Source organism: Rhamphochromis longiceps, linkage group LG8, assembly GCF_057381845.1.
Source record: "Rhamphochromis longiceps isolate RC_006_pf linkage group LG8, R_longiceps_female_GT1.1, whole genome shotgun sequence".
In the NCBI taxonomy this organism is placed as follows: Eukaryota; Metazoa; Chordata; class Actinopteri; order Cichliformes; family Cichlidae; genus Rhamphochromis; species Rhamphochromis longiceps.
In genome coordinates, this window is record NC_140564.1 from 5250828 (window position 1) to 5272776 (window position 21949).

The window sequence follows — 21949 nt, forward strand, 5'->3', positions numbered from 1 at the left end:
CTACCACGAATTCGCCTACATGCTAATGCAACCTTGTGGCGCTCTAATGTGGTTCTACTGATCCAGTGGAGCGTTACTCCCATATAGCTTCTGTTGTTAGCAGTCCAAATATCCACGGTAGTTGAAACAAAGTCAATCTCTTTCAGTGTGGCCTTCAAATTTCTCTCCATTTCTGTAAACTCCTTCTCCAAGTAAGAAGTAAAAGTCGTTCGGTGAGGCAGCTCGGCATTAACAGAAGTAGGGATCTTTTTTATTATGGCACAAAACGAGGGCGAGTCAACAGTGTTTATAGGTAGCATTTCTTCTACAATATACTGCGCGACCAACTTCTTCAATTCTTCATCACTTACTGGTTTTGCACCAAAGTCCAACTTTTGTTGTTTGGGGGGTGTAGGACCTTCTGCGGAAGTCACGGCTCTCTGCTTCGGACCACTTGGTGGGACTCTCTCTGTGAGTTTGACTGAGCTGTGCTGCGACTCCAAATGTTTCTTTAAGTTTGACGTAGTGTTTTTGAAGGTAGATAACACTTTTTCGCCAACACAGAGTGTACAACGAACCTTAATATTTAAATCTTTAGTTGACAGAAACTCAAAATAGTGACTATATTTCCAGCTAAAGAACGAACATCACTCTCCCTCCATTGTTGTTTACACTTTTTTACGTCGCTGGCTGCTTGTGAGCGGGAAACGTGACCTGTCGCTTATGTGACGTTTCACGACACGTATGCGTTTGTCATCCGCTGAGACGAAAAGAAGAAACCAAATCTTTTTGCTTAAAAAATAGTAACGCACAGTGGTTTGAACAAGTAACTTTAATCTGACTACTGTTATGGAAATAGTAACGCGTTAGATTAGTCGTTACTGAAAAAGTGGTCATATTTGGAGTAACGCGTTACTAAGCAACGCGTTACCGGCATCACTGCTCCCCAGCCACCTCCTCCAGCTTATCCGGGGGAACACCAAGGCGTTCCCAGGCCAGCCGAGAGATATAATCTTTCCAGCGTGTCCTGGGTCTGCCCTGGGGCCTTTGTACACAGCTTAAATATTTCTGATTGGATCTCACATTTTTTATTTTTTTTTAGACCAAAGTATCAATATATTCCATTGCACTTTTTTTTCTCGTGCACTAGTTTTTAGTTAGTTATTGTCTCCCTTTCATCATGAAAACAAAGGTAACTGACAAAAATTATGACAAAAATAATTGGTCAGTGAAATTAACACTGGATAAGAGCACCCATGCTGATGTAGCATTAACTTGTAGCTTAAAAATAGCACGCACAAACCATTCCATAGGTGCAAGATTTGCATGACAAATTGAGGTATTCAGTACAGTTTCTATTACAACATTTTATTGAGATTGATGCCATATATAGGTTGTTCCCCCAAGGATCGATATAGTCTGTGTAGTTGGAATTACTGGGTGGTCCCATCATGCTGTGTCCACATCAGTCAAATATCTGTTGCAGTCAGCTGGACCACAATTAAATAATTCTGAGCAGCACTTGGCAGACTGCAGCAGCCTGCATGTGTGTGTTCCATGAAAATCAAAAGTAACAAAAACCCTGCCATTCCTCAAGCCTGAATCATTTCAGTCACATTTTCTCCTGGAGATGTCTAAAGACAGGCTGTCTTTTGTTGCCATAGAGACCTGAATCCCCCCCGAACACAGTGTAGAGATCTGGCAGGTTTTTGACCATAATTCCGGGTTGTCACCCTCTGGCAGTAATAGGGGGAATATGTAGCACACAAGCACAAACTCCTTGTCTTGGTACAGAGCTCTCACTGCGGGACCAAAGTGCCACTTAAATCCAGACTCAAATTTTCTGTGATTGCAGGTTCCGATGGAGACATCGCCTGTTCATCATCTCCGCTCCCAACGACGAGGAGTGGGCCTATCAGCAGCAGCCTTACGCCCTCAACAGCCAAGCCTGCAATCTGGGTGAGTCACCAGAAGTCAACCAGTTTCACTTTTCAGAGGTCACTTCAGTTGCTAAAAGCTCAAATATGCTCGCCACCCAAGCTCTAATTGTGTCTCTCTGCTGCTAGGTGCTGTTTAGGTGATGTAGGTTTTTTTCTCCAAAATCTGCTGCCTGCTGCAACCAAAAAACAAATCTATAAGAAACACAGTTGCAGGCTCAATGAACCGATTGTTAGTGTGATTAACACTTCTTAGTCTAATTTATCGTTGTTATAAGATTTTACTATTTTGCTTATTTCTATTGTTTTACTGTATTATCTGTTTATTTACTCATGTAATGCAAAGCTTAAAGGAGCACATAGTGTTCACATATTTTTATGCCTTTGACACGTGTGCATAGACACATGAACTCTGCTTTAACTGCTGAATAGAGGAAGAGGCTCCTTGGTAACAGGAAAAAACCGTCTTCTCTGAAAGAGAGCGACTACACACACACATACATTCACACATACATCTTTACTATCTTTAGATATACTCAAGTCTGAAAAAGAGGAAATGTCATGAAACTGCTTCTGTGTATAAATAAAGCCTGACTGCAGCACTTCGGTGTGAGTATCCATTCTCTCTCACCCGTGCACGTAGTTCTTTGAAAACTCTCTGACTGTCTTGTATTCCTTCTTAGTATATAATGTCAACAAACTACTGACATTTAATTGGTCCTTCGAGCCGGATAGTTGACTGATATTATTAGTCCAACTGTCCACAGACGGAGTCTTCGGATCCTGACGTCGTGACCGCCTGCACTGAAACGCTCGCTTCCAGGAAGATGAGGAAAGACCACAGTCGTAAATTCGTCTGCTGGCCGGTGTTTACTCAGGCTTCACGGCGACAGGACTCGATAACACCGGATAAGAACACAGCGCTACTTTGAAGGTGAATATAACACAGTCATAAACATCATGCGTTTGAAATAAATCGACTTTACAACGACACTCATACCTGTAGAATCCTGTGTGGATAATAAGAGTCCTGTGTGGACACTAAGAGAGGTCCTGTGTGAACCGAAGGTTCGAAAGTAACCTATAAGACGGGATTGCACTTCCTGTGTGGATCGCACCCGCTAAAAACTTTAACAAGGGAAGGTTAGAAAGTAACCTATAAGACGGGATTGCACTTCCTGTGTGGATCGCACCCGCTAAAAACTTTAACAAGGGAAGGAGTGTCGAGTAAAAGCAGGTTTTTTTTAAGCGCGCAATGTATATGTGTAAAGAGTAAGTACGCCTTTGAATAGAGACTCTAGGTCTCTGTGCTACTCTTCTGTTTTCCTGTGAGGTATTGTGTGGTGGGAAAGAGAAAGGTTGCGCTTCATCGCATAAAATTGGGGCCGCCCTGAGTTTAGCTCAGGGTAGAAGGCTGCCTCAATAACCTCCTCCGACCTTTGTATCCACCAAACTTCATAGTGTATGTGTTGGCAGTATTAATAAAATAAACATAAAACAAATAAATTAAAATGGGAAATGAACCCACAAGACCTGAATTAACCGCTGATGAGCAGTGGATGGAGAAAATCCATCCAGGTGCCGGCCAAAATAAGCGCAAATAGGTGGAGAAATCCAAAGAAACTAAATTGTCCTACGTGGAGACCCTCCAAACAGAACTAAATAATGTAATATACTTGGCATGACGATCATGCCCAGATTGTATAAAATAAATAAAAGGAAATCATTCACATGAAAACCTTTTCTATAAAAAGAGAGATGCATAAGGTAGATTATGGCTGTGTCATTGTTCAGCCGAGGAAAGTGTGTGAAAAGATAAATGTCTCCAGCTTGGAAATGGGTGAGAACTGCAGCTCTCCCACAGTCCTTGATGGATACAAAATAAAATATAATAATAAACTACTTGGTTCGACATGCAACAGAGAGAATGAATGTGAATGAAGGTTGGATCTGAGATGAGGCAAACAGAAGACCAGTCTAAAAATAGGAAAAAGGAAATTTGTACAGATTGGATGAATTCTAAATCATCTGTTTGCTGAGTAAGATGATCCTAACTATTAATAATATTAATAATGGTATAAAATTAATAACAGGAAGTATCCTAGTCAGTATGATGTGAGATGGACAACTGTTATGAAGTCGTCTGCATCAAGCTTAAGGTTTGCTCAAACTCAGTATAATGACATATGAGATGAAGAAAATAAAGGCAATATCTAAACCAATTAGGTGCATAGAGGCACTTAACCTGTTTGAAAACCTGTAATTTATCCTAGATAAAATATTACTGAGATGTGGAGCACGTTTATAATAACAACTAATAAGCCAAACCCTGTAGATAATAACTAAACCTACAGGATTGAGAAGCTGAATTAAATATGTGGACACCGCTAAGTTGATGAGCATGTTACACATTTTCTTTTATCTTTATTTATTTTATTATTTTTTAGATCAGAGGCTGCATGCTATTAAAAGCCCACACATGCAGCTGTCTGTGAGCTCAGTTTTCCCCTGACACTTCTGCTTTGTTTCTGACAGCATTTTTCTTTGTCTTTTTGTGTCCTGACTCAATACAAGCAGCGCTACAACCAGTGTATGAGAGAATTAGAACCATACTAGCCCCAAGACCTGATTATGCAAAAATAGGAGAGACTAAACAGAAATAAAATGAGACAGCCTCTGATTTTCTGGATAGACTGCGCCCAGTCTTCCGACAAAATTCAGGTTTAGAATATACTGAAGGCCCGGAGACACCCTACCAACAACAGCTAAAAAATGCATTTTTGAAGGGCCTCCTCCCAAAAGTTAGAGCTCATGTAGATAAACATTGGGTCACCCAAAATACTGGGAACCTACCCGATGCTTTGCAGTATGCAGAACATGCAGTGAAAGTCCAAAAGAATAAAGCAGCCCAAAGTGGAGTTTTTGTAGTAACCACTGAAGGAGGTATCGTTGCATACACAGGCAGAAATCCACAAAAAGGGAAAGGCAAGAAACAGAATAGAGATGATAAAGAACGACATAGAAGGTGTTATAATTGTGATAAAGAAGGACATTTTGCCAGGGCAGAGACAATAGGGACAGTGAAGATGAAATGTGACTAGGCCCTAGCCCAAACACCCCACACGAACAGCTAGAGTGCGAGGGTGAAATTTTCAACATCCACCAGTTGCTTTTAGGCTCTGAACACAAATCAGAAGTAACTGTGTACATAAATGTCAAACCCAGCACTCATTTAACCACCTCTCCAACCTCATGCCTTGTAACTGAGAAAGAAAAGTGACTGATGTTAACCACTGTACATGACACAGAGATTGAGGCCTTGCCAAAATCTTTGTGGTCAAATGGGCCAACCGATGTAGGATTAATAAAACACGTTGATCCAATAAAAGTAAAAGTAACCTCTGACCGCAGACCAATGAAGCCACAATACCCACTATCTGCAGAAGCAAGAGACGGGATTCGCCCGGTCATAGCCAGTGTTGGGACTAACGCGTTATTAAGTAACGCGTTACAGTAACTACGTTATTATTGTGGTAACGAGCACGGTAACTAGTTATTATGCCAAAATCAGGAACGCGTTACTCGTTACTGGGATTTAGATAGGGTCGTTACTCGTTACTTCGTGTGGTGGCATCGCGGAGTTTCCACAGATTCAGTAACATTAGCAAGTGGTGGAGGCAGCAGGTGGATGAGGGAAAAGGGACGCAGAAGGAAAAGAGACCCGAGGCGGCCGCCGGTCCAAGTGTGAACTGAACTTCAGGTAAGAAGTTATGACCTGCAGTCTCTCTGGGTCAGATATAAACCAAGCTTAGGTGGAGTTTATTTTCGTTATTCTGACTTTTTCCGTACTGCGTGCTAGCTAGCATGACGGAGTTTCTACACAGCTGGGTGGTGCTATGAAGTTAATGATGTTGAACCTTAATTTGTTCATAAGTTATTAGAGTTGCCAACCGTCCCGTCTGGTATTCAGAGAAAATATTACGCGTTTCTTATTGAGGTGAAAAGGAACAGTTTGTCCCGTAATTCAGCTACAATGAAAAAGGCACAAAGCTGGAGTTATTCTGTGTCTTTACGCTGCACAGCTGCCTCTTCTTCTCTCATTCTCCCCCCTCCCTCTCCCGTTTCTACTTCAATCATGAAACTGATCAATGATCAGCTGATCGGCTCTCTTGTTTGTTTATCGCCCACTTTGCGCCGAAAGAGGAAACCAGCGGATGTCGCGCTAAACAACAGCAGCACGTTTAAGCTTGATCAGCTGTTGTTAGAATTTATTTAATATTAATTTCTAGTATCAGCTGATGTTTGCTGGAGCCACAGCTGTAAAAAAAAAAAGCTGCTGGTCATGATATGGTTTGGTTATCTGGTGAGAGGGAAACATGAAGATGAAACCAGGAGATGTCCTTACTGGATCATCAGAGCTGAGCAGGTGATGGAGAAACAGGTTTACCTTTTAGATGACATGAATGAGTTGAAGGGAAGTTATGAACTGTTTCTGAGAGACAAATAACCCCAGGATCCTTTTTTAGGTAGCTGACAGCTGGTAACTGTGCAGGTGCGGATCTAGCAAAGTGTGGCCAAGGGGGCATGTAGGGCATTAACAGGGAATGGGGGGCACAAAGAAATACTTTTCTTTCTTATTCTCATTTAAAATGTCTAGCTTTTAAAAAATAATTATCTGAATCTTACAACAAACGATTGATAGATTGATGCATATATACCATCAAAACAGTGAACATCACTGTCACAACAGTGTTTGTTTTCATTCAAAGGCTTTATGATTTTTCCTATAATGGTGGGCCAGTTTCTAGTCAAAATGCCCGGGCCAATTTTCTGTCCCAGTCCAGCCCTGTATGCAGCTCATCTGCAGTCTGGTGTTACCTACATCTTCCTATTCAGAAGGCAGAATTTCTGAGTTCTGAGTACAATCGAAAGCACTACGACTGCAGTTTTTGTGTTGGATGTAAAAGGCGCACATGACTCTGTGACGTAGGCTAGAATCATGGCAGCAGTCAATGACGGTCCAGGCGTGGGATTTCTCTCGTGGAAATATGCACGTTATCATATCCTTTCTATTGGTAGGTGGCACAGTGCACTTGTGGCAAGTAAGCAAGCTAGAAGACTGGCAAAGTTATGGAAGAAACACATTAACAAGAGAATTCTGAGTAAAACCAAAGTTACTTTCCCTAGTAACTAGTTACTTTGAAAGTAACGAGTAACTTGAAGTAACTGAGTTACTTTTGAGAGAAGTAACTAGTAATGTAACTAAGTTACTATTTTAAAGTAACTTACCCAACACTGGTCATAGCAGACATGGAAAAAGCAGGGATTCTGATAAAAACAACAAAAACAACATGTAACACGCCTATATTTCCAGTAAAGAAAGCAAGCACAGGAAAATATAGACTTGTACATGATTTGAGAGCAATTAATGACATTACAGAACAAATCCCTCCTGTTGTGGCAAACCCACACACAATATTGAACCAAGTGTCACCCAGAGAACAGTGGTTTTCAGTAATTGATTTATCTAATGCTTTTTTCTCTGTGCCTCTGCACCCAGAGTCACAGAAACTGTTTGGCTTCACGTTTGATAACCAGAAATACACATACACACGCTTACCACAAGGTTTTCAAAATAGTCCAACACTATATGCAGAAGCGCTTAAGCACTCAATGTCCACTTGCAGTCTGCCCGCTCCAGGACAGTTCCTGCTCTACGTAGATGACATTCTGGTAACCGGAAACACGCAGGCAGACCGCAAGGAAAACACCCTAACTGTGTTGCTACACCTAGCACAGCAGGGTCACAAAGTGTCACAACACAAGCTGCAATTGTGGCAATCAAAGGTCATATATCTAGGTCATGAGTTGACAGGACAGGGCAAGAAATTGCTAGACAGCCGGAAAGCAGCTGTACAAGATGCTCCAAAACCATTAACAAAACAACAAATGATGAGCTTCCTTGGTCTCTGCAACTTTTGCAGAAGTTGGATTCCAGAATATGCCCTCAGGGTCCAACCCCTGCAAGACTTAATTTATGGAAAAAATCTAGCTTTGAGAGATAAGTTGACATGGACGCCTGAAGCAGAACAGTCATTTCAGAATTTAAAATCAGCTCTGCAAACTAGCACTGTCCTAGCATTACCAGACTATGACAAGCCATTTTACTTGCACGTGGATGGCAGCTCTGGATACATGAAAGCCGTACTGACACAAGCTTTTGGGGATAGACAGCGGCCATTGGCATTTTATTCATGTAAACTTGATTCTGTGGTTGCTGGCCTTCCTACCTGCGTGCAGGCCTGTGCGGCTGCAGCAGAGGCAGTTAAAAAGTCAGCTGATATCATTTTAGGACACCCTTTAATTGTTAAAGTGCCACACGCTGTTACCTCGATACTGCTGCAAGCGAACCTCTCATATCTAACACATGCAAGACAGCTATCATATGTAGGCATCCTGCTTTCACAGTCACACATAATACTATAGAGAAGTGTAACCAGCTAAATCCGAGTACTCTGCTTCCTGTGGAAACAGATGGTGATGCACATAGCTGTTTGCACAAGCTAGATGAGGAAACGAAACCGCGACCTGACATATATAGCACACCACAAATATCCTTTGTAGACATCTTTGTAGATGGTTCCGCAAGCAAGGACAAAACTGGACGAAACTGTGTTGGTTATGCTGTGACCACAATAGATACAGTTATTGAAGCACGGCCATTAACCTCTTCACACTCAGGCCAAAGTGCAGAGTTAACAGCAGTCATCAGAGCCTGTGAATTATACAAAGACAAAGATATAAACATACACACAGACAGCCAGTACGTCTACGCTGCAGTACACCATTTTGCGAAGATATGGCAGAACAGAGGTATGATAACATCAACTGGCGCACCAGTACAACACGGTGGTCTTTTGAAAAGACTGCTGGAAGTCATCACATTGCCCAGACATTTAGCCTTATGTAAATGTGCTGCACATCAGAAAGATGACTCAGACATCACTAAAGGAAATGACTTTGCAAGATAAGGCAGCAAAAGAGGCAGCAGGAAAAGAAGCAGACGCTTTTACATTAACCCCCTGCCCTCTGATATCAATAGATGTTTTGAAAGACGAACAAAAAGCAGCATCACAAAATGAAAAATCCTCCTGGTTAAAAGACGGAGCAATATTACAAGACGATATCATGACATGACCTAAATCTTTGCACAAAGCGGCAGCGTTGGTGACCCGTGGGAAAACCCACGTGTCAACAGCGGGGAGGCTACTTATACAAATTAAACAATTCTACACAAAAAATTTTGAAAGTTCAGCAAAAGAATTTATCAGAACATGTATGGTTTGCCAAAGACACAACGCACAGGGAAATTTACGACCAAAGCGAGGGCATTTCCCTAAACCACCACATCCATTTCACACTATCCACATGGATTTCATAGAATTAAATGAATCACAATCCTCCAAATATGCACTTGTGATAATAGATGTATTTTCTAAATGGCCAGAAATATACCCAGTGAAAAAAGCAGATGCAATTTCAGTAGCAAAATGTTTGTGTAACCATTTTATACCCACGTATGGCATTCCAAGTTTAATACGATCTGACAATGGCACACATTTTGTAAATGAAGTAATAAGCAAAGTCTCTGAAGCTTTAGGTTTTAGCATAAAACACCATTGTGCCTATCACCCAAGCAGTGCAGGATTAGTCGAGAGAACTAATGGCACAATTAAACAGAGATTAAGAAAATGTATGGAAGAAACTAAAAGACCATGGCCTGAATGTTTGAGTTTAGTTAAACTATGGATGAGAATAACTCAAGGAGCAAGAGGTCTGACCCCATTTGAAATTATACATGGCAGGGCATTCCCACTGCCCATTACCAGTGAACCAATTAATAAAGCTGCAGCAGAAACAACAATGGCAGAATGGATGATAAAACTATTTGAGAATAAAGAAGTGAGACTAAGCAATCAACTGCCGAGTGATCTCTCTCCAGTCTCTTGCAGGTTGAACCCCGGTGATTGGATTCTGATTAAAGTCCTCCAGCGGAAAAACTGGAGTGCTCCGAAGTGGGAAGGTCCCTTCCAGGTGTTACTTACCACACCCACAGCTTGTAAGATAGCCGAACGACCTTCGTGGATACATCAAACCCACGTGAAGAAAGTGTTTGCACCACAATAAGACGCCGGTTCCCCTGGCTTCTGAGTGATCTGCCGGTGGAGGAAGGGCTGATTGGGTATATCCCGCCTCTTCGCTTCGCACGGGGTCTACTCACCAGAAGTTTTAGGGGTTCCAGGTCATCACTGAAGAACAGACACTAATAAAGACTGACCTATCCCACCGAAGAGCAGAACCAATAATAACACCAGGGACGCCTGAATAAAATCTCAACAAGATGACTGAGGAAAACAATCTGATAAATCCAGAAGAAGAACCAGCCCCAGGATCAATGCCAGCACCAGCTCCAGCCCCAAAGCTGTGTTTGGGCGCTTGTGACATCAAAGGAAAGCAACTCATGTGCCGCATATTCTGTCTGATGGCCGTCCTCCTGATGACGGCGCTCTTTTGGTTGATGCCCAGCGGTACCCACAGGACAGAACCAACTATTCCCCGACCTAAGAGGTGGACCCACGACAATTCCCACCTCTCTGAGATGACTCAAGACCATGTTCACCCTTGGATGAATAACGCCTGGTATCGATACATACACAACAGAGTGGAGGAAAAAGAATGTTATGTCTGTTCTCACATGCCTTCAATTTCAGTCTACCCCACCATCTATGGTCGCATGATGAACAGTCACTGGCAAAGTGAATGTGCAGCAAGTTTTGCCAGCATTGGAAGACAACACTTTGCAATCAGCATGAAAGCTTCACTCCCAGAGAAGTGGCATCCTCTATGCTTCTACCAAGCGGCAGGGCAAGGACGCCACCCCCTGGGCCATACCAGCAACTGCAACGCAACCTATGGAGGAGTAAGGTAATGCCAAAAACATGCTCAGGATAGAGACACTCGACTACCGTTTTGGACTGTTTCTGAATGCTTCAACAGAAGATTGGCTGACCTGGCTACTTAGCAGGTCATGGAAGACATTGCTTATTAAAGGACTAATGCTCATTGGAGTACTTCTCATACTCCTTTGCTTATTCTCAACATGTGTGCTACCCTGTATCCGAAACATGATAAGCAGAATGTTCACTGTAAGAATGCAAGCTTATGTCGCATTATCCCAAAGCAAACAACAAGAAGAAATGCAATTTGAAGAAGATGACTTCTAATCATTAACTATGTATACCTAATAAAGCTGATCATGTATGTTTTTACAAAATGATACACTAGTTGAAAATGCACACGCAAGTGACTAGTAGTTGAAGTACATAAACATATATGAACAACAGCAGGGAATGTTATGAGATTTTACTATTTTGCTTATTTCTATTGTTTTACTGTATTATCTGTTTATTTACTCATGTAATGCAAAGCTTAAAGGAGCACATAGTGTTCACATATTTTTATGCCTTTGACACGTGTGCATAGACACATGAACTCTGCTTTAACTGCTGAATAGAGGAAAAGGCTCCTTGGTAACAGGAAAAAACCGTCTTCTCTGAAAGAGAGCGACTACACACACACATACATTCACACATACATCTTTACTATCTTTAGATATACTCAAGTCTGAAAAAGAGGAAATGTCATGAAACTGCTTCTGTGTATAAATAAAGCCTGACTGCAGCACTTCGGTGTGAGTATCCATTCTCTCTCACCCGTGCACGTAGTTCTTTGAAAACTCTCTGACTGTCTTGTATTCCTTCTTAGTATATAATGTCAACAAACTACTGACAATCGTAAACGGTCATGATGTGCCTGTTCACTGTACTCTGTACCCTATAAGAAATGTTGTAAGAGATTGAACAACTGACCTTCCGATTAGTGGAAGATGCACAGCCGCCCATAACAATCTTCTGTTTCTGCAAGTCCGAAAGTACAAAGATTCATTTACTGGGAAGAGATAGCTAAAAGAGCAGAACTCTTTATGAAACTTCCCTTTGATGACATGTTTATTCCTTCACTTCACACGGGCCTGTGTCATGTCCCTGCTTGCCAAAATGTTAGTCAGAATATTCATGAATATGTTAATCAAATGAAGAAGCAATGAAATCAAATGAACAAGTAATGTTTTTTTGTTTACTGCAACTTTCCAGACATTATCAGCCTGTGTTTATGCACATGAGCACTATGTGTGAGTTAATGCATGTTCACCAGCGGATGTGGAGAAGGATCCCAGATGACGGAACTGGCAAAAATCTGAACTGTTGTTCTTTTCCTCCCCTGGCAGGAGACTTTTCAGCCGGCCAGTTAGTCAACTTTTCCACAGTAACTTGAAAGTTATTATCGCACATCTCAAAAAGAGGCATTTGTCTCAACTTTGCAAATCTCAACAACCTGACATGTTTGACAGGTTTGTGGAAGATACATGTAAACTTTAAATAGCCCACGGTGAACTTTCCTTCTCTGTGAAACCAAATAACTGCTGTCAGCAGGACTTTCTGCCCAAGATAAACCTCACGTTTTTGTTTTGTTTGCACAAGCTGAAGATTTTGGACATTTCTTCCTGGCTCCCTTCAGACTTTTGTTGCTTCTGCATATTCATACAGGTTAACATAGTCTGTAAAAAACACTAAATGGTCTTTCACGCGTATGAGCTTGACCTTGAGTCAGATGTTTTATTGGTAACAATCAGCCAATAAATCTACAATTACATTATATCAGTTTCTGACCGACAAGTAACCTTTCACTTTTTTTCTTTTTTCTTTTTTGCCTGTCCCATTTGTTTCTTTAGCCATCAGAATTGTTGTCTGAAGACCAACAAGGATACCCAATGGATTTATTTTGCCAAAAGGATCATTGTGGCATTGCCGTATTGGTCCATTTGATCGACCTTTGTTTTTATTATTTATTTTATTTTATTTTCAGTTGTTACAGACGGGACAGACATGAGTGAGGGATAGGAAAGGGAGAAAGAAAGAGGAAGGAAAAGAAAAACAAAAGGGGAGAGGGACAGTGAGAAAGGGGGGGGGGAGAAAAAAATCTCCTGGATCACCTGTTGAGAGAAAAAGAATAGAAAACAAGCAAAAAAAACCAAAGCAACATACTAAACACAACACCATCGCAATAATCTAGCTAAGTGTAAACAGCAGTAAATACTATTTATTCAATGTTGTTGTGCAGCACGCAGGACAGACAGCGCACAATGTGCTTTGAAGTAGCAGCCAAGAAAGGTGTAATTTAAGTCTACGAGCAGTGAACACCCGTGTGCACACCTGTGTGGATCAGCGCGCTTGTATTCAAATGGTTTCCACATGTAATGGTCTGCAAGAGGATGTAGAGAGCCATAGCCCAGTCCCCCAGGGCATGAAGCAGGCATGGAGGAGATCCAGGCCCCAGACATCCAGAGGCCCCAGAGTGCGAGAGCCCAAGGAGGACCACTGGAGGGGCATCCGTGCCACACTCATGGGAAGGGCTGAGGATCCCCAGACGAAGCGTCACCCAGTAGCCACCGAGCAGAAGCTAGAGGGGGCTGCACCGGCGTGCCCGCCGGCTCTGCCAGCAGCCAGCTGTGCCAGAGTGAACTGAGCTGCAGGCCCAGAGGCCGGAGGCCCGAGGGCCCCCCGCACCCCGGAGGAGGCCTGACCAAGCAACAGGCGCCAGGCCCCGCCAGGTAGCCACCGGGAGTGAGCCGGTACATACCTGAGCGCCCAGCCCCGGACACCAAGAACCACCAATGCACCGACCCCTGAGGGCATCAGTCACCGACAGGGAGTGTGGTGAGGGGAGATAGGCCTTGGAGGACCTGGGAGTTCCCAGAGAGGTGGAGTCTAAGACCCGACCTGACATATAGACACAGACAAACAGGCACACACAGACACAAACATGCATTCCCACCCTCATGCACACATATACAAACACTCAGCACTCACCCAACGTAAGGATTGACATAAATGGACATGTACACACAATCACACTCCCCAAACATACTCTATACCCCGGGTCCAGGTACCCTCGCCCCCAGAGGGGGAAACAGAACCCAGACCCAAGAGATGTTACCCTTCCCCCCGGGGTGGAGGCAAGCAGATCGTCCCAGGCTCCGCAGCAGTAGGGAGGCCAATCGGACAGCCAACATCTCCTCCCAGCCCCCCCGCCCCGATGGTTAGCAGAGAACGGGGATGTGTGAAGACCCCATACCTCCCTCCTCCCGCTCATGTGTAGTGTTGCTGCGTGTTGTTCTAAAGTGCATTTAAAACAAGGGAGAGCATGGTGCTGCTGCCAGAGAGCAGCAGGTGTTAGCACGGCCCCTCCCTGCCTGCCCTCTCTTTTTGAATGTTTCATGCCTGTTTCACCTTCAAACACACATACACTGTGTGTACACAGGGGCATTAAATAGGGGTTTATATTTAAGCCAAAGCAAATTTTTACAACCTTGCAATGATAAAAAATATTTTTAGCTTACTGTTGATCTGTGAAGCATTAACAGATTATCTATCATTTGTCCTAGCTTATAAAGCTCTCATGAAATATAACTTCCTAGAAAGTAACCTCAGTTTTATCTGAAATAAGAAGCAGAAAGTTAGCGGCCATCCAGGTCTTTATGTCTTTAAGACATTCCTGCAGTTTGGTGTGTATTATCTGGCTTCATGGACAGATAGAGCTGGGTGTCATCTGCATAGCAGTGAAAATTTATGCTATGTCTTCTAATGATGCTGCCTAAGGGAAGCATGTATAATGTAAACAGAATTGGTCCTAGCACTGAACCCTGTGGAACTCCATAATTAACCTCAGTGTGTGAAGAGGACTCACCATTTACATGCACAAATTAATTAATTATCGGAAATAATTAATTACATAAATATTTACAACAAATGTAATTAATTAATTAATTATTGACACATTTAATTATTTATTTATTTATTTCACATTTTAATTAATTATTGCCACATTTAAATAATTATTTAATTGTGTATTTAATTAATTCATTTTGGCACAGTTGACTCCTTCAGGTCTCACCATGAAATAATTTTATCTGTCAACCTCACCCATCAAACTCAGGAGGCGGGGTTAACACTGATCGAGTCAAAACCATTGCTTTGGCCTGGTGGCCATTGTTTTTAGCACACAACTGTTAGGATGCCTGGGTCGTCGACCCAGGGTTTTTGAGTTTATAATATTATGTATACTTTCTAGTTTTTGGTTTCTTTGAGTTCTGTCTTATGGCTTATGTCTCTGTCTTCTTTAGTTGCTCTGTCTCCCCTATCACCTGCATCGCCTTGTCTAGTTCGCGTCTATGTGTATCTTAAGTTCCTATATCCCCGTGTTCAGTCAGTGTTTGTGTCTGCCCTGTTCCCACGTCTCTGTTCCCTTTGTAGTGCCTGCTTATGAGCCTGTGTCTTTGTTCAGTCTGTGTTATGCGTTTCCTGTTTTACTTTGAAGGTCTGTGTCTTATCTCAGTGTGTTCAGTTTACGCTTCTTTGGTCTCGTCAGTTCTGATTTGCCCCAGCTGTGTTTCCCTCCTGTTACTCATTTCCTGATTGCTCCCTCTGTGTATTTAAGCCCTGTGTTTCTCTGTGTCCGTGTCGCAATCTACCGTTTATTTTGCTGTGTGTTTTGCCTGTCCACCGGTGTTAGTTTATTTTTGACATTTTCCAGTTATGCCATGTTTGCGTTCAGCATTAAAGCTGTTTTTGTTTAAGTTCTGTCTCCGGAGTCTGTGTCACGGTCTGGCTGGGGCAGACCGTATGTGTTGCAGAGGAGGACTCAAACACAGACCAAAACGTGGTGTGGATTAACAAAACAAGCCGTTTATTGAGACTAGAAATGAGGGTACAAAATAACAGGGCATCGGTAAAAACTAAACAATAACCTAAACTGGGTGAACTAATAACAAAACATGAAAAACCTTAACCATAGTGAACTGACATGGGTACCTGGAGCTGAGACATGGATGAGCAGACGACCTGACCCTGGCATGCAGAAAACAAAGGGCTTAAATACATACATGAGGTGATCAGGGGAAGTGGAGACACATGGGGGAAACAGCTGACAGACATGAACCTAATGACAGGACCAGGAGAGGAAAGCTAAATACAATAAACAAAGAACACATGACATTGTCAGAATAAAACAGGAAATACTAAAACTAAAACATGACAACACAACTTAACAGACCTAATATGTGATGAATAAATACAAAACCCCAAAACATAGAAAACCCAGGAACAATAACTGCCTAAACTAAAGGCAGATAGGAAATAACACAAACTAAATCACATAACAAAATGAGACAAATACAAACATGAACTCAGAGCGCTGGGTCAGAGACCCAGCCTGTGACAGTCTGCACCTTGGGTCCTATTCCTGTCTGCACACAGCCACACCTAACAACAACAACCAGCATGTGGAAACTCACAGAACTGAACTTTGAAAAACCCTGTTTGTGTGCCACCAAATACCGTTTTAATATTTTTTTTAGCGAGAATGTAGTGATTTAATCTTCATATGTCTGGTCGGTTTGTCAAGATACAGCCTCTTTGCAAAAGTGCTTCGATGATTTTGGAGATGTCTGCCCAGGATAGACCCGTTTGCCTCGCAAGCAATCAAGTTGTTATTACCACTGACAAAGCGCAGGCCCCGGTACACAGCTGTAATAACCCCCGCTGACACTGACTTCTTTTACTGAGGTTATATTTATCGGGGTTTTATTTCCTGATGTTCAGTCGCCAATTCTGAATTATAACTAACATTAAAAACATGTTTAAGGAGGAGAGAGAGCAAATAAATTTGATTAACAGCTGATCTTTGGGTTTTTGTTCAGTAATCAGCGTGACCTGCGTATAAACGTATAAATGAGATAATGTTGGTGTTTCCGTCATGTAGTAACTGCTGGCTTTAACTGTACAAAGGTTGTTCGACACTATGAAACACATACAGACTTCATGATGTTCGGCTAATATTTTTATTGTGAATAGTAATCATGAGGGTAAACGGACCTGTACACCACGGAGCGAGGTCAGCATATCCACGATATCTTCAGCTCTGAGTTAACAGTTTCCCAGCTGACTAGTCTAACTGACATCTACGAATATGTCACGGGTCATATCAATATGATTTTACAGAAGATCATCCTTATTACTGCCAACTATTCCAGAGACGTGAAAATCTACAGCATAAAGAACAAAAAAATATAGCAGTCTAACGCAACACTGTAACAGAGATGAACCGTCAGTTTGTCGCAGATCAAAGTGGAATGAAAGTGATTGGTTGAACAGGTGTTCGTGATCTGTGTTTTCTGCATTTTCATCAGCGTAAGAGACTCAGCAGCAGATTAGAATAACAGTTACACATTTAATAAATCACCAAATGAATACACGCAAGAAACGAGCAAACCTGTTCCGACAATTTGAGTTTGTGTTCCCTCAGCTGCAGACTCGCTGCTGTTTAAATGTTTGAGAGGAAGATTAGATATAAAGCAAACGTCAAACATAGACTCAGTCTGCGTTCACATTTGATATGAGGCCAGGACGGATAATGGCTGTGTCCTGTTTGAAGATCATATATGTAAAATTGTTGTCTGACCTTCGTCGAGCCAGCCGCTCAGAGTCCGTGGTTACCATGGTTACTGTATAAGCACCTATAATGTAAACAGCTGACACAGGGGAAACCTACCGGGAGCATGGGTGTTTATGGTTTTCATTGCAAAAGAACCGTCTGTCTATGTTTCAGTGCCCTGGTCTGCCACAGTTTCCACCAGCCCCACTCCAGTCTCAGCAGTTTAGTGACCTGACTGTTCCATTTTTAACTTTTGGTGTTTCTGCCTATCACAAGATTGATAACTTCAGTCAGCACTGTAGTGCATCATTCTCACATCAGAGGGACATTTGAATACTGTTTTATACAGCATATGACTGGAAGATGAATATCAAGCAGGCATAAGTGTGATGTTGATTGAACTGAGATCTCCTACTGTCATTTCTGTTGCTGGAGATGTCCACTCTAATTTAATTTAATTTAATTAGTTTGCTGCTTTGAATTATATGCAAACATGTCCATGTGGATTATATAAGTTTCTTGAGGAAGAGAAAATATGTTCATCAAAAGAAGACAGTTGAGGTACTCGGGGCATCTAACCAGGATTCCTCCTGGACTCCTTGGTAGGTGAGATGTTTTTGGCCATGTCCTACTGGGAGGAGGTCTCAGCGGGCTTGGGGAATACTGTGTCCTCCAGGATGAGCTGGAAGGCATGGCTGGGTTGAAGGAAGTCTGTCAAATTGATAAGCAGAGGAAGTGGTGCAGCACCTGGTTCTGTTTGTAGAAGCTCAGATGTAGGGGCAGCCAATCAGATGAAAGCTGGCGTAAATAGAGGAGGGGTTGGGGTGGGGGCTCCAAAAGACTGTAGCATGCAAAACCACTACTTTGTACAATTTCTGTCGTCTACAGACAAAATCATCTTAACTTGTGATCTTGTAAGCTGCTGGTACTTGAGTTGTTTTATGCCTTTGAACAGAGCCTGGTGGGTATTTGGTCCTGCTTCTGGCATCAGTGCTAAGTTACACTAATCCAGCTGCTGGGTGTAATTTGTTATTAACCGGACTAGTTCATTTATCTATCTCTAGTATGCATTTGAAGAACTCATAATCTTCTGTGTTCTCCCTAGCTGCCCTGGGCTTATCCGTGGCCTTCATCTTAAAATTCAGAGACAACATGTTCCATGTGCTGACTGGCCAGTTCACTACTGTTCTGGTCACAGGCCTCTCCCTCTTCCTCTTTGACTTCCACCCTTCGCTGGACTTCTTCCTCCAGGCACCCACGGTCCTGCTGGCCATCTTTATCTACAATGCCAGCTGGCCCAAGGACCTGGAATATAGCCTGCAGCGGGAGAAACTACGGGTCATCAACGGGGAGGTGTTTGAGAGGTCAAGAGGGGTAGGAGACAAACCACAAATCCTCAGTAGTCACGCACACAAGCCCACACACTCCTTTTCCTCACACAACTTCGCTCACCTAACCCCGATGTATATCCACTTCCTCTACTCCCGCCCACATACCAAGTGCTCTGCAGGAAACTTGGCTCTTGTTTCTCTGTAATGTCATTTCTTGAGTGCAAGAGGAAACCTGATTCCCAGCTATGAAAATAGCATCCAGGCTCATGCTGGAGCCTTACGTCATAGAATTCCTTTAGTAGTCAAGTGTTTTTTGATGGAAGAAGCTATTTAACAATACAGTAGTCTGTGGGGATACTATCCTGGAATTCTTTTCATCCCCAGCGTCCTGTCCTGTTCTGTATTGAAGAAACCCTGTAATTCAGGTGAAATGCCAGGTTTCAGGTGTTTGTTTCTTTGCGAGAGCACTAACAAAAATACCCTCTCCATTGGCAGCCGTGGCTTTAAAATGCACGGTACTTCCCCGGTGTTTTTCGGGGAGTAAATACTGCCCTCCACTTTCTGAAAACAGAAAAAAGATGTGCACAGTGCCTCAATGTCTGCAGATTTGTCCACTGGATTTGATCACTTGTTCATTCATTCTGATGCCTTGTCTCTTTTTTGTGTTGCAGGACAGTGAGGAGCTCGAGCTCCTGACAAAGGTAAATGCAGACAGTGTTTCTGATGAAGAGTCCTTGTAGTAATGACAGAGCTCACTCCCAAGTATCCAGAGGATACTCTGCATCTTTCCTGCTGCTGATATCGAACTGGACAATTGACTGGATGGAACATGGTCACAGAGTTTCAGTCAGGTTTCAGAGCTCAGCACAGCACAGAAACAGCTTTAGTGAAGGTTACAAATGATCTTCTTATGGCCTCTGACAGTGGACTCATCTCTGTGCTTGTCCTGCTAGACCTCAGTGCAGCGTTCGATACTGTTGATCATAATATCCTATTAGAGCGATTAGAACATGCTGTAGGTATTACAAGTACTGCGCTGCAGTGGTTTGTATCATATCTATCTAATAGACTCCAATTCGTGCATGTAAATGGAGAGTCCTCTTCACACACTGAGGTTAATTATGGAGTTCCACAGGGTTCAGTGCTAGGACCAATTCTGTTTACATTATACATGCTTCCCTTAGGCAGTATCATTAGAAGACATAGCATACATTTTCACTGCTATGCAGATGACACCCAGCTCTATCTGTCCATGAAGCCAGATAACACACACCAATTAGTTAAACTGCAGGAATGTCTTAAAGACATAAAGACCTGGATGGCCGCTAACTTTCTGCTTCTTAATTCAGATAAAACTGAGGTTATTGTACTCGGCCCTGAAAATCTTAGAAATATGGTATCTAATCAGATTCTTACTCTGGATGGCATTACCTTGGCCTCCAGTAACGCGGTGAGGAACCTTGGAGTCATTTTTGACCAGGACATGTCCTTCAACGCACATATTAAACAAATATGTAAGACTGCTTTCTTCCATTTGCGCAACATCTCTAAAATTAGAAATATCCTGTCTCAGAGTGACGCTGAAAAACTAGTTCATGCATTTATTACTTCCAGGCTGGACTACTGTAATTCATTATTATCAGGATGTCCAAAAAACTCACTGAAAAGCCTTCAGCTAATCCAAAATGCTGCAGCAAGAGTCCTGACAGGGACTAGAAAGAGAGAGCATATTTCTCCTGTTTTGGCTTCCCTTCATTGGCTTCCTGTTAAATCCAGAATTGAATTCAAAATCCTGCTCCTCACATACAAGGTCTTAAATAATCAGGCCCCATCTTATCTTAATGACCTTGTAGTACCATATCACCCTATTAGAGCGCTCCGCTCTCGCTCTGCAGGCCTACTTGTTGTTCCTAGAGTATTTAAAAGTAGAATGGGAGGGAGAGCCTTCAGTTTTCAGGCCCCTCTTCTGTGGAACCAGCTTCCAGTTTGGATTCGGGAGACAGACACTATCTCTACTTTTAAGATTAGGCTTAAAACTTTCCTTTTTTCTAAAGCATATAGTTAGGGCTGGACCAGGTGACCCTGAATCCTCCCTTTGTTATGCTGCAATAGATGTAGGCTGCCGGGGGATTCCCATGATGCATTGAGTTTTTCCTTTCCAGTCACCTTTCTCACTCACTATGTATTAATAGACCTCTCTGCATTGAATCATATCTGTTATTAACCTCTGTCTCTCTTCCACAGCATGTCTTTATCCTGTCTTCCTTCTCTCACCCCAACCGGTCGCAGCAGATGGCCGCCCCTCCCTGAGCCTGGTTCTGCCGGAGGTTTCTTCCTGTTAAAAGGGAGTTTTTCCTTCCCACTGTCGCCAAAGTGCTTGCTCATAGGGGGTCATATGATTGTTGGGTTTTTCTCTGTATCTATGAAGCGCCTTGAGGCGACTTTTGTTGTGATTTGGCGCTATATAAATAAAATTGAATTGAATTGAATTGAATAGATTGTCTGTGAAAGCATTTATTTGAACAGTGATAAGCAGGTAAACGGTGAAAGATACTGTTGATAGATTATATGATAGACTCCTAGTATTAAAAACAAAGTGTTTAATAACAGAATTAGCGAAATGTGTATATTTTGGAAACGTGCCTGTCTGTGGATGACTGCTGTCATTCATATGGGGGAAAGTACCAGCAACGCTGTTTGTTGGAAAATAAGTGATACTTTTGGATTCATTATGGATTCCTTTTATGGACAGTGTATTTCTTTACATGATTCCTGTTGTACATGCTGCTATTTGACTGCTTGCTGGTGCTGGACGTCTAAGGACCAGAAACTGCAGTTTCAGGATTGTTTTGATAATAGATTTGTTTGAAATTGTGGTGATTTTGAATCTTTATCCACACTATGATGAATTCAGTTTGTATTGTACTGTGGAAGAGGCAGTTTATTTTTTTATTTGTTTATTTTCTGAGCCAGAATAAGTGGTATTGACATAATTGCCACTAATGCCTGACTTTCTGTCAGCACCACAAACTCCCTGCCTCTCTTACTTGGGGCTTGAATATTTTCTTGTTAAACTGTAAAATAACATTGTCT

At 42.4% G+C, this 21949-nt stretch overlaps 1 protein-coding gene across 1 annotated transcript; it reads left to right on the plus strand.

Annotated features, from left to right (window-relative positions):
• The first annotated feature begins 18132 nt into the window (after positions 1–18132).
• Positions 18133–19873, plus strand: LOC146662972 (UDP-sugar transporter protein SLC35A5-like). The gene is made up of 3 exons (XM_085415541.1): positions 18133–18486; positions 18631–18899; positions 19528–19873. The coding sequence occupies exons 2-3, from the start codon at positions 18678–18680 to the stop codon at positions 19594–19596; spliced, it is 291 nt and encodes a 96-aa protein (XP_085271667.1). The 5' UTR covers positions 18133–18486; positions 18631–18677; the 3' UTR covers positions 19597–19873.
• Positions 19874–21949: the final 2076 nt, after the last annotated feature.